This window comes from Ailuropoda melanoleuca, chromosome 10, assembly GCF_002007445.2.
Source record: "Ailuropoda melanoleuca isolate Jingjing chromosome 10, ASM200744v2, whole genome shotgun sequence".
NCBI classification, from domain to species: Eukaryota; Metazoa; Chordata; class Mammalia; order Carnivora; family Ursidae; genus Ailuropoda; species Ailuropoda melanoleuca.
Window position 1 is genome coordinate 6,245,978 of NC_048227.1, and position 12,635 is coordinate 6,258,612.

General features: G+C 41.2%; 1 protein-coding gene across 1 annotated transcript in view; it reads left to right on the plus strand.

Annotated features, from left to right (window-relative positions):
- Positions 1–10,488, plus strand: part of LOC100472647 (cytochrome P450 3A12-like) — a 47,290-nt gene extending 36,802 nt beyond the window's left edge. Inside the window, 5 exon segments of the mRNA XM_034669529.1 lie at positions 2,065–2,114; positions 3,185–3,345; positions 4,959–5,185; positions 7,232–7,394; positions 8,776–10,488. Coding sequence (XP_034525420.1) covers positions 2,065–2,114; positions 3,185–3,345; positions 4,959–5,185; positions 7,232–7,394; positions 8,776–8,871 — 697 coding nt within the window. The 3' untranslated portion in view covers positions 8,872–10,488.
- Positions 10,489–12,635: the final 2,147 nt, after the last annotated feature.

Below are 12,635 nucleotides of genomic sequence, written 5' to 3' on the forward strand. Positions count from 1 at the left end.
GTGTTTGGATACAAATGGTAGTGGAAGCACTTTCCAGAAGCACCCAGCCATAAGTTTGTTCAAAGCCTGAATGACAAACATAGACAAGGCAATCAGTGGTTCACAGATCACCTACATCAGAACCTCTGGGGAGCTTGTTTCCCATGTCAATCCTCTGGCCTAATCCAGACCCAGTGAATTTGAACCTGGAAATTCACATCAAGGCTTCATCACCTCAGAAAGCACATGGCCCTAGTGTTGGTGACCTGGAACGCTTGGTTAAAATTGTATTCACTGGCTTCATGTACTATAAAGTTTTACTTTCCATTTTGTAATTAAGAAGTAGCTGGCTCAAGATGACTTTTCGACTGTGAAATACTATGTTTCTCTTCAAACTTTTACCTACTACTTTTATTGTCCATGGATGGTATTTGACTGAACCATTATTACTACGGTGTCTCCAAAATGGTGACTTTCTAATCCCATTAATTCTTCCATGTTGATGAGTGATCATCCATTGTTAGGGAGCTTTTCATTCTCTCTCTCTGTAATTTATTTATTTATGTTAGTATGATTTCATATATTACTAATTTAGTCTCTTACATCATTCTTTATTTTTTTTAAGGTTTTATTTATTTATTTGAGAGACAGAGAGAGAGAGAGAGCACAAGTAGGGTGAAGGGCAGAGGGAGAAGTAAACTCCCCACTCAGCAAGGAGCCCAACTCGGGGCTCGATCTCAGGACCCCGGGATCATGACCTGAGCCGAAGGCAGCCGCTTAACCAGCTGAGCCAGCACCCCATCATTCTTTATTTAGATCCTCAATTATCTCAGATTTGTCTTCTGGCAGCCCTTTCAAGTGGGCTCCTGTGTTATTATTTTTTTCTTTCTTCCTCTTTTTTTATGTTTTCAATAGACTTTATTTTTTATAGAAGTTTTAGGTCATTGCAAAAGTTAGTGAAAGACACAAAGATTTCCCATAGTCCCCCTGCCCCACCTACACACAGCATCCTCCACTATCAAAATCCCTCATCATGTGGTACATTTATTACAATCAATGTCCCTCCAGTGACACATTATTACCACCCAAAATCCATAGTTTACATTACAGTTCACCCTTGGTGTTGTACATTCTATGGGTTTTGACAAAGGTATAATGATATCTATCCACCATTGCAGAACAGAGTATTCTGTATCTTTTCCCATATTATTTTCTGAGCATTTGCTTGCATTCTAGTGTGAGACATTCCAGGTTTCTCTTCTGCCTCCCCTGATGAGCCCCAGAATCAGCCATTCCTCCAGAAGCTTTGTTTCCTTTTAGTGAGAAATGGTATTTAGAAACCAGAATCTGGGATGTAGGAGTGCTCGCTGCTATAGAGTTTCTTTGCTTCTATTTCCTCTCAGTGGGCCAAGTTAAGAATGTCAAATATATTTACATAGGACTGATAAACATAAACATTTCTATATCTATCCATCAACCAGTGATGTAATTATGGTATCTGTGTCTGAAAGAAAAAAAGAGCCTTGATTTATAGTTTGCTTCTATGACAGAAATATTCCCATCATGGTTAATTTCAGGTTAAATATTGTTTGACAATCATCTCCCAAAATTCTTGAATATTTAACAATTGATTCTAGAGAATAAGGATGGGCTTACTCCATCACACCACTAAAATATATGTATACCTATGTATACATCTACTATCTATCTATCTATCTATCATCTATCTATCTATCTAGTTCTACTAATTCTGTGATGAAGAAAATATTCTATATATGGCCAGTTCAATACAGAACCACTACACACACATGGTTAGTTGAACACTTGATATGTGGCTAGTGTCACTGAAGAACTAATCTTATATTGTTTTAAATGTAATTAATTAACATTTAAGTATAAATAGGCACATCTGGTAAGTGGCTACCATACCAGACAGCAGAGCTATGAAATTTGATTATTATGGGGTTCATGGCAATTGGGGGAAAGACTCTGATAGTTAAATTTATCCAAGCAGCATCACAGAAAGTATGACTGGGAAATCAGAATTCTGTAGACCTTTCTTACACTCACTTTGTCTTTTTTTAGTTGTGAATTTAATGTCTGTGGCAAGTACCATGTTAATTTCAGTGCTCTAAGTATTATCTAATTCAGTTCTGATCAAATAGATTAGAGTGTGACCATGCTTAGTTTCTACTACAAGAAACTCAAAAGAGAGGCCAACTTATATTCAGAGTGGGGCCATTTACTAAGGAAGGCAACATTCAGGCCATGATTGAATAAGCACTGCTAGTTCCACTGACTGGATTCTGTTTGTCTATAATTCATGCTGGCCAATGTCCTTTTATTTATCATTGTTTCTTTTGCTGTTTTATGCAGCTGATTAGACTAACATCATTCACCACTCTTCTAACATTTTTTCTGTATCATAGTTTCTATACATATCTGAGATCATCCATGTGAAGAATGTGCCCCAGGTCTTCTCTTACCTGAAACCTCTCAAGGGTATAATCCATGTTTCTCAAGCTAGGTTGTGCACACAAATCACCACATCTCAGGAAGCTCAGATTTTTATTCAATAGTTCTAGGGTAAGATTTGAGAGTCTGCATTTCTAATAAGATCTCAGGTGCTGCAGATGCTGCTGGTCCATGTGCCACACTTTGAGTAGCAAGAGTTTATCTATAGCTCAATATTATCTACATAAATTCCTGCAAATAATGTTTAGATGAAAAATCATTCAATTTTCCTGATAATTAAGCCTTACCACTGCATACTCTCTCAAAAAATTTAAGCTGTATTTTAGATGGAAGAAATTATATTTTTCCTGAGGGAGGATGCTAGCCCATGTAACTTAGGGCAGAAGTACTTTTACGATTCTCCAAAGGACGATACTTATAACTCTGTGTATGTTAGACAGAAATACCATCTTCTGAAATTACCCACCTGTGCTGGTGGGGAGGGTGGCATAACCAGTAACAGGTGTCCAAGAATAATATGGACCTTCAGAATAACCAGATCAGGACAACTTTTTTCCTCTTTCTGGCTCTACAAGATAGACATTAGAGTGAAACCACTCCCACTTTGATTCTGAATTGCTTTTACATTTTCCACCAGGGATTTGGGGGTTTCAAATGGATTTGTCACCATCTAATCTGTGATGTTTTATATTCACCTTCTTTAGCTAAAATGTCATTCCTCTCCTTTTAGCTCTGTCTGATCTGGAGCTCGTGGCCCAATCTATTATCTTTATTTTTGCTGGTTATGAGACCACTAGCACTTCTCTTTCCCTCCTTGTGTATGAATTGGCCACTCACCCTGATGTCCAGCAGAAACTGCAGGAGGAGATTGATGCCACTTTCCCCAATAAGGTGAGCTGGTCATACTGGAAGAGGGAGTCAGGATAGGCTCAGTTATGCCTCAGTAATAGATTAGCCCTCAAATCTAGTAGGTTTTCATAGCAAATGTTTACTTCTAACCCACATGTGCATGTCCAGCTTGGGTATAGGAGAGGATGGGAGTGAGTCTCTGCTCCACATAGTTACGTGGGTATACAGGGTAAAGAGGTTCCACTTTCTTTACCTGCATTATCTGGAACTTAGGGACTTACTGTTGACTGGGTAACAAGGAACTAGGGTGTTGCTCACTTGCTTTTCCAATATTTGGCCCTGAACTGACATACATCTAACTCCTCAGTTTACAGCCCACTTACAAAGTGGTTTCCCCGAAGATCACATGGGCTGGGAAATATGGGGGTCTATGTGGGTGTTGGGTGAGCAGAGAGTGTCTCTGCCACTCTCCCTATGAAGTGTCAATTCTAATTATCTCCGTGTAACAAGTAAGGAAACTGAGCTACAGAGAGGCAACATAACATTCTTAGGCTCATACATAACTAGTGGTGAAGAAGCCAAGCAAGGAGCCAGGGTGCCAGGATCCTTACTGAACTCTTAACCTGTACAATGTTGGCTCTTAAATATAACAACGAGTGATAGGCACATATAGCCCACACTGTTTTCTTTTTTTTTTTTTTTAAGATTTTATTTATTTATTTGACAGAGATAGAGACAGCCAGCGAGAGAGGGAACACAAGCAGGGGGGAGTGGGAGAGGAAGAAGCAGGCTCATAGCGGAAGAGCCTGATGTAGGGCTCGATCCCATAATGCTAGGATCATGCCCTGAGCCGAAGGCAGACGCTTAACTGCTGTGCCACCCCGGCACCCCGCCCACACTGTTTTCTGACCTCTGCCTAAACTGGAGTTCCCAACTTAAGAAGAGACCTGGCCTCTGTGGCTGGAGTGACTTATTTGGAAATCCCAGACCAACAATGAGGAGATCTTTCCAGCAACAGAGGGTGGGACTGAGATTAGGATTCTGATCCCCTTCACAGTATTCCCTAGAACTGAAATTGTGTTCCCTCAATTGGTGTCATCCAATCCCACCCTTCTTTGCCCTATTTGGGTTGAATCAGTGGCACCCCCAAATTACTTATATTTTATATAATAGTATTCCTTTCCAAATAGTATATATGTAATTGAAGAGCTAGGAAGCAGGATATTTCAACTAAAAGAATTTATGTGGATAGGGAATATTTTGTGTTGCACGTTCTTCCATGGTACAGATGTGAGGGCCCTGTTTTGAAAGGAAACAGTGACTTCAACGTATTTCACTTAAGATTAAGGGTCATAGTATATTTGTCACTTTTGTTCTTATGAGGAAGAAAAACCACTAGTTGGTAGTGGGAAGGATGTCAGGCCCTGTTTAGAGGATTGTCCCAGCAGTCTTTTCTAATTGTTACTGTTGCATACAAGTCAGTGGGCCATTGAGCAGGTCAAAGGACATGGTAGACATTAAAATGCTTATAAATGCCTGTTACCAAAACAAATGATTCTTAGGGGTTCCTTTCTAACATTTCAGTAATAGTGCATAGACTGAGTTGAAATTGATCCCAAATCTCAATTTGTGAAAATCTGTTTCTTTCCTTCCAGGCACTGCCCACTTATGATGCCCTGGCACAGATGGAATATATGGACATGGTGTTGAATGAAAGTCTCAGATTATACCCAATTGCTGGTAGACTTGAGAGGATGTGTAAGAAAGATGTGGAAATCAGTGGTGTGTTCATTCCCAAAGGGACATTAGTGATAGTGCCAACCTTTAGTCTTCACCGAGACCTGGATCTCTGGCCAGAGCCTGAGGAGTTCCGTCCTGAAAGGTACAGGGAACCCTGGAATGGGGAACGCACCCTCATATTGGAGGATATTGTGATATTTTCTTAGTATAGATGACAATCGTGTGGTTGTACAATTATTTATTTGTACATCTTTTTATTTTTAGAAGTAATTTTCTTATTACAAAATGATCATTGTTGTCAAACTTTTATAAACTGTAGACCCTAAAAAAGAATATCAAAGTCATCCTCAGTCCCAATACATTAAGATTATTAATAATGATACATATGTCCTTATGGACATTTTTCTATGCATATATTGACTACTAAAAATTATGATGGCATTATATTTTTTGAATGACTTAATGTAACATTAAACTATAAGAACATACTATAATTGTTTAGGATTATACGCATATGCCATAATTAACCACCATCTTATTGAAGGAAATAGGTCTTTTTTTTTTTTCCTTTTATTTGGTCCCCTTTAGCTCTTTGAATTCATCCCCACATTCCATGTCTGTAAACCTTGACCACTGCTCTGCTAGCCATAGTGGGAGAGGAAAGGCTGTGGACCTAAGAGTTCTCATCCCTGATAGGCGGAACAGCCTCATGAGGACATAGGCACAGACGGGTCCTGTGCTTTCCGTGGCTGCAGTCCTGTGCCAGCTCCCACCTTTGTTGGTATCTGGGGTTCATCCAAAGCAAAGTCATCTGAAAAGTCTGCTCTCTAGCTGTCTGAAACATCCTCTTTAAATGGGTCTTGAGCTTTCTCTTCTGGGTATTCAGAGCAGAGTCTGGCTTTGGGCACAGTTTGAATTCTGCTGTAGTTGGTACTATCCTGTTTATTGTATTGGTAAGCAAAATTTGGAGTGAAGTTTTTAGGGATCTAGACTTTCAACCCCTGCTTCCAAGCTCCCAGATGGCAGAGCCCTTGTCCTGTTGCATGACGTCCCTAGTGCTAAAATCACATCTATACATAGTACTTGCTGAAAGAAGTCAGAATTGACCAAGTCGTCTGTTTTCTGGACCAGGAGCCCTGGTGGTTCCCACAGGCTCAGCAGTCCTCAATCCTCTACCTTCTTGAGCAGAAACCAGAGACGACTCCCAATACTTCTTCATGATTCATTCAGTCATGAGAGGAAGTGTGTTAGGGACTGTGCCAGGCAATGAGAGATCCACGTGTTAAAAATGCCTATTATGGAGAATTTTTAACACATGCACAAGCATATTCTGTAGACACAAGTCTAAGAAATACTCTTAATGCATCTATATGTGCCCATCCCACTAACCCATGTCAGCTGCCCCATCCACACACCATTGCAACTCCTCGTCTGATTCCCATATAATTTTAAGACTCATCATCTGTAAACATTCCAGTACGTTCTTCACAATATTTGGAGTTTTAAAAAAATACCTACTGAGAATGCCATTATTACTTTCCCCCAATCCCCATTTTCTCTTAATATAAATATTGAGGAATGAGTTTTGAATAAATGTAAGTCTAACCTTCAAGGAATTTATAGCCTCATGGAACAGATAGCGAAGTCAGTGATTACACTGGTTATACATAACTATGAGTATGAGTACAGTGAAGTAGCATCATGTGCTCATGTGAATAGCCTGACATGCTATTCTGTGGAAGTGGTTGGGGGGTTGCTAGTGGGGAGGGGAGGGAAATGAAGGGAAAAACAACAATGTAAATCATGGAAGCATTTTTTTCTTTTGTCCATGGATATGTGACCAATGTATGTCAGTGGAGGCAGGATCTTACCTTTCCTTCAGTCAGACTCATATTTTGCTCACCTTCCAGAGTATGAGCTACTTACAACCCTGAATATAATCCCAGTGTTTAAGATAAATCATGTTTCAAAAGCATTTCTCTCATCTCAACAAGACTGAATGTTCCCATAGGGTAAGGGGTATTGACCAATCTGTAGCTTACATTGTCACAGCAGAATAAGCATAGCAGGATTTCAGTAACCAGCCCATCAAAGTTTCTTATATACTTCTAATTGAGAACCCCGAATGTGTACCACTTGTGGATTTTATGTTTCACTAACTTGTTTCCAACATATATTGTGGAACCAGGTTCAGTAAGAAGAACAAGGACAGCATAAATCCTTATATATACCTACCTTTTGGAACTGGACCACGAAACTGCCTTGGGATGAGGTTTGCGATCATGAACATGAAACTTGCCCTTGTCAGAGTCCTGAAGAACTTCTCCTTCCAACCTTGCAAAGAAACACAGGTCAGAGAGAGAACTTTCTGCATAGTGTTTTGTTGATGTTTTTTTAACTAAGCGGTATTGAATGTATGTGTGTGTGTGTGTGTGTGTGTGTGTGTGTGAGAGAGAGAGAGAGAGAGAGAGGGCCCATTTATCCTTAATAATTTGTCCTATTGCTCGAAGAATCTATTTGGAGTCATTTGTGACCTTGAAAGGTCCTTCAGCTCCTGAGTGCCATGTCTGTGGTTTATGACCACCCATCCATAAGGGTCATCTAGTCAGTGCAGTTCATGTGACATCATTATGCACAGACCTATGAACTTCAGCAAAGTGTTAAATTTCTTTCAATTCCACTGAAAGGAAGGGATCACGTTGTATACAATCATGACATGCAGTGATTACTGTAACATGACTTTTGAATGATGCTCTTCTCCACCTCAGCGTACAAGCACTCTAGGGACTGTGGTTCTCAACCCTGGTTGTACATTGGAATCAGTGGGTTTGTTAAAAATCCTGATGCCCAAGTCATCTCAGAAATTTTTTTTAAAGATTTTATTTATTTAATTGAGAGAAAAAGAGAGAGAGCACAAGCAGGGAGAGGAAGGGTAGAAGGGAAAAGCAGACTCCCCACTGAGCTGGGAGCCTGACGCAGGGCTCCCTCGCAGGACTCCAAGATCATGACCTGAGCTGAAGGCAGACACTTAACCGACTGAGCCACCCAGATGCCCCCATCTCAGAAATTCTAATATAATTCACCTAGAGTGTGGCTTTAAAAGTGCAAGCAAGGTTGAGCATCAGTGGTGTGAAGCATGTCTGCCAGATGTGAAGGACTCCCAGGGTCCAGGCCATCCTGGCTACTTTGCCCCACCTTCTGTGAGCCCCACTCCAGTCTAGCTATTCTTCCTTTCTATCCCAATCTGCCATCATGAATGGATGTTTCCACTGGGAGAGGTGACAGGATCTTTAGGGGGGAGATGGCCATAGAATAATATACATAATACCCACTCAGGATGACCTTGTAAACTTCGACATACACAATTTAACTCTCTATCACTTTTCAAAATTGTTTGCCATAATGGCTAAGAATCTGTTTTAATTTTAAACACTCATCCTTTTTACTTAAAATTTAAATCAAAAAAGAACACAAGCCAACATGAGTTTGTCTCCAGCCTGGTACACAGTAAGTACTCTATAGACAAACTGTTGAATGACTGATGGATGAATGCTTCCATGCTCCAGTCTTGACAGCTTACAGAGTAAGATAATGGATCAGAGACAGATGATGCTAAATAGAGTATTTATATGTTTGTAATACATTATTGTCCTTCATGTATCTGGCTTGCTTTGCATCTGTCATTGGCAGGGCTCCATTCCTGGTTCTCACATGCTTGTTTAACTGCTGCAGATTCCCCTGAAATTAAGTGCTCAAGGGTTAATTCGACCAGAAAAACCCATTGTTCTCAAGGTTGAGCCAAGAGATGGGAGTGTGAACAGAGCCTGACTTTCCCTAAGGACTTCCCCTTTGTTCTTCAAGAAGCTGTAACCCAGATTACCAGAGACCTCAATTTCCTTTGTGAGTAAAACCAAGAAATAAAGATGAGCTTCAAGTACTGCCCGTGATGGATGAGTAGGGATTCTGTAGGTTCATTTAGCTTTTTTAGTGTCTGTGTGGAGCATTAGATATTGTGGAGAGTAAAGGAGGTGATAATAATTGCCAGAGAAGTAGACTCAGTCTGTCTGGTTCACACAGACTACCCCCAGTTATATCAACTACTCCCCTGAGCAGTGATCAAGAATAAAACTTTCTCAACAATTTTATCAACAAACTTGAATGAAAACAAGAATTATTGTCATGACTGTGGTAGGTGGTAGTGACATTTATACACAAGTCTTATTTTGAATATTCTACATTAAATATTACACTGAACCCATCAATCAACATCTCTTTACAAAAATGCTAACTGATGCCTTTCTGCACATTAATGGAAAATCCATAGAACTGATGAATGAAAGCCAGTGACTGAATGTTTTGACCATCACTGTCACTGGGTGGGTGGAGCTTGTTCAGATTTCCAGTGTGGTATGTTAAGGGTAGGTGACAGTTAATCCACTGTGACTTTACCCATGGCTCAGAAAGTATATTCATAGTTGAATTCTACAGGTTTTGGAACACATTTTTTTTATAACACTTGATTGGGCACTTAGTATTATATTAGTTTTGATTTAATGTTTTCATCTCACCTGCCCTGATGTTCTGGTAGACAGGGAACATGCTTTCTCTTTGTGTTCCAGCCTGAGCTCCCAACTGTCCTGACACATTGAACATCAAATCAGAGGTGGTTGATGGGCCAGTTGATTTGGCAGGAAGGCTAAAAGCATTTATCCATTTCAGTTGGTAGCAGAAGCTGCACAGGATTCTTCCTATTCTCTATTCTCCCCTCCCCTCCATCCCCTTTTATCTCCTTTCCTCACCTCTTCCTTTGCCTTCCTTCCTGGATAATTCAGTCCTAAAGTTGTATGTGGGGCATAGCCAGGTGGGCAGCCCCACACCGGGGGTCAGGGGCAGAGAAGGGAGTCACAGTGAGTCCAAGTTAGAGACTGAGTAGGCTGGGGACAGTGTCCATATGGAAGAGCAGCCTGGCATGGGTGTGGGAGCCCAAGCTAGGTGAGAAGGGTGCCCACACAGAAGACTGGTCTGGGGGGGAGCCCCTGGAGCCTAACTACAGTGTGGAGAACCCAAGGAGCATGGTGGGGGCATACATGAGTGTTAAGGGATGGACTGAGGGTTAGTTACATGAAGGAGGATTGATCAAATAAGTAAATATATTAAAGCCAAATGGTTTCAGGAGTTTCTCAGTGTTGGAGAAGGGAGTCACTGATTTGTAAAGGGAGAAAGCCAAATGAAGACTGTGTATTGAGAGACTGGAAGTTTGTCAATGTAAAGTCATGCTTTTCTACAGATAGATGGTAAATTGATAGAGAGCAATTGAAATGTGTGTGTGTTTGTCTCTGTGTGTATAAAAAAAATTTCCTCTACCTCTCTCTACAGATAGTTCTTAGAAACAGTGACTTTGTAAGAGCAATGAGCATAACTTGTAACCAGATCTTGGCTTACAAATGTCTTTTTCCTCTTAAAGGAACTAGGGCTTTTCAGAGAAATGGCTGATTCCAGGCTGGGAGAGCACATGATGAGCCCGGAGCTTCTTGTGCTGCACAGTGATGGGGACACATCCACGGAATGCAGAGCCAGCCTGTGGGGTTTCACTGACCCATCAGGCACAATTTTATGATAACTGACAATATGAAGGGATATGACTCATTGAATAAAACAGTAATACACAAGTACACACAGGTGTAGATAAATACAGGGATAAATTACAATTGATGAAGACACTCACACAGTTTCAAAGCATTGTCACTCAAACACCCATGAGTTCCTGAGGAAAGAGCAGCTCACACAGCAGAGACTTGGCAAATGAGTGAAGGTCATCAGGAACAGGAAGTGATGGCCCATCACCCAACGGGACAGGGTAAGAAGATCTCAACACCACCTTTGGCATATTCTTGCCAGGGAGGCAGAAATGCAAGAAACCCTCAAAAAATCAGACAAACTCAAACAAAGGAATATCTACTCTTAATCTGTAACTGGTAATCTTCAAGAAAGTCAAGATCCTGAAAGTGATTAAAAAAAAAAAAAGAGGGGCGCCTGGGTGGCACAGCGGTTAAGCGTCTGCCTTCGGCTCAGGGCGTGATCCCGGCGTTATGGGATCGAGCCCCATATCAGGCTCCTCCGCTATGAGCCTGCTTCTTCCTCTCCCGCTCCTCCTGCTTGTGTTCCCTCTCTCGCTGGCTGTCTCTATCTCTGTCAAATAAATAAATAAATAAAATCTTTAAAAAAAAGAAAAAAGAAAAAACAAGCCCAGATTGGAGCCACTTGCCCCCCGCCCCCCTACCTCACAGCAAACCAAGACTAATGACAGTTTCAACCTATCCCAGGAAGGTGACTTTTTACAGTCCATCTGAAATTTCCTGATGGGCATTAATGATTCATCTGCAGGATAGAAACCCTACCAGTCCATCCCCCGGAAAGGTCTCCTGGCCTGAAACAATCCGTTCTTTTCCCTCTGTGCACTTTTTGCCCCATCCTCCTTCCTATAAAACCCTGCACTTTGTGCACCTCTTGGAAGCATCTGTCTCCTTGCTAGTTGGGATGGTGCTGAATCATGAATCACTTAATAAACGCAATTAGATCTTCAACTTGACTTCCTAGAATTCTGTTTTTTAATAAAATCCAGAGACAAACTAAGGAAGTGTTTCAGACTGAACTAAAGAGACTAAAGAGGGGTGACATGTAAAATGAGCATGTGAGCGGGGTCCTTCTGCTATAAAGGACATTCTGGGGACAATGAGAAACCGGCTCTGATGGTTACATGGCGGTAGTGTGTCAGTGTCCACTTCCTTACTTTGGAGAATGGAGAATGTCTTTGTAGGAATTACAAGGGGTTTATGAAATATCAGGTTAGCAATTTACTCTGAGATGGGTCAGGAACATAGTTTTTGGAAGAGACTCTTTCTGGAAGCTTGTGATTACTTTGGGTCACAAAAGCACCTTGAGCCTACAAAGCTCTCCCCATCCCTTGCCTTAATCTGACTTGTATTATTTAATACAATGAGGCACCACCACACAGTGATTGAGAGATGGGGAGCTCTGAAGCTGTTGCTCCTGGGGTTTGAATGCCAGCTCAGTCCAGGGCTGAGTCTAGACCAATCAGTGCCTTTGGGTAAATGAGTAAAAGGTGCCCCCTTCGCATTGCTGGGCCTGCAGGACTTGGGCCACCCTCCACTACACACATGGGACCTTGAACAAATTACCTAATACCTCACCGCTCAGGACTTAGTGCCCCAGATTCTTAAAATACGGGGATAATGCCAGTGCCTATCTGACCTGATGATGAAACCAGATGATGTGTGTGAGAACTGTGTTTAGGACACAGAACATGGAACACACAGTGAGCCCGTAATCAGTGTAAGCTATTACTTTCAAAGCTGTATTATCCTCAGTCCTCAGGAGGCCATGTTGGTCTGGATGTTTGGGCACCAGCCTAGTTAAGCCCAGTTTCAATCTGCTATTTCAGAAAGTAATTGCATACATCTTTCATGTTGGTTGAATCATGAAGGTATTCCTGTCTCAGCTGTTGTTCAGGAATTTTCCAAAGAACAATATAAACATCCCCATTCTAGAAGTGCCTTTGTCAAGAGAGAATA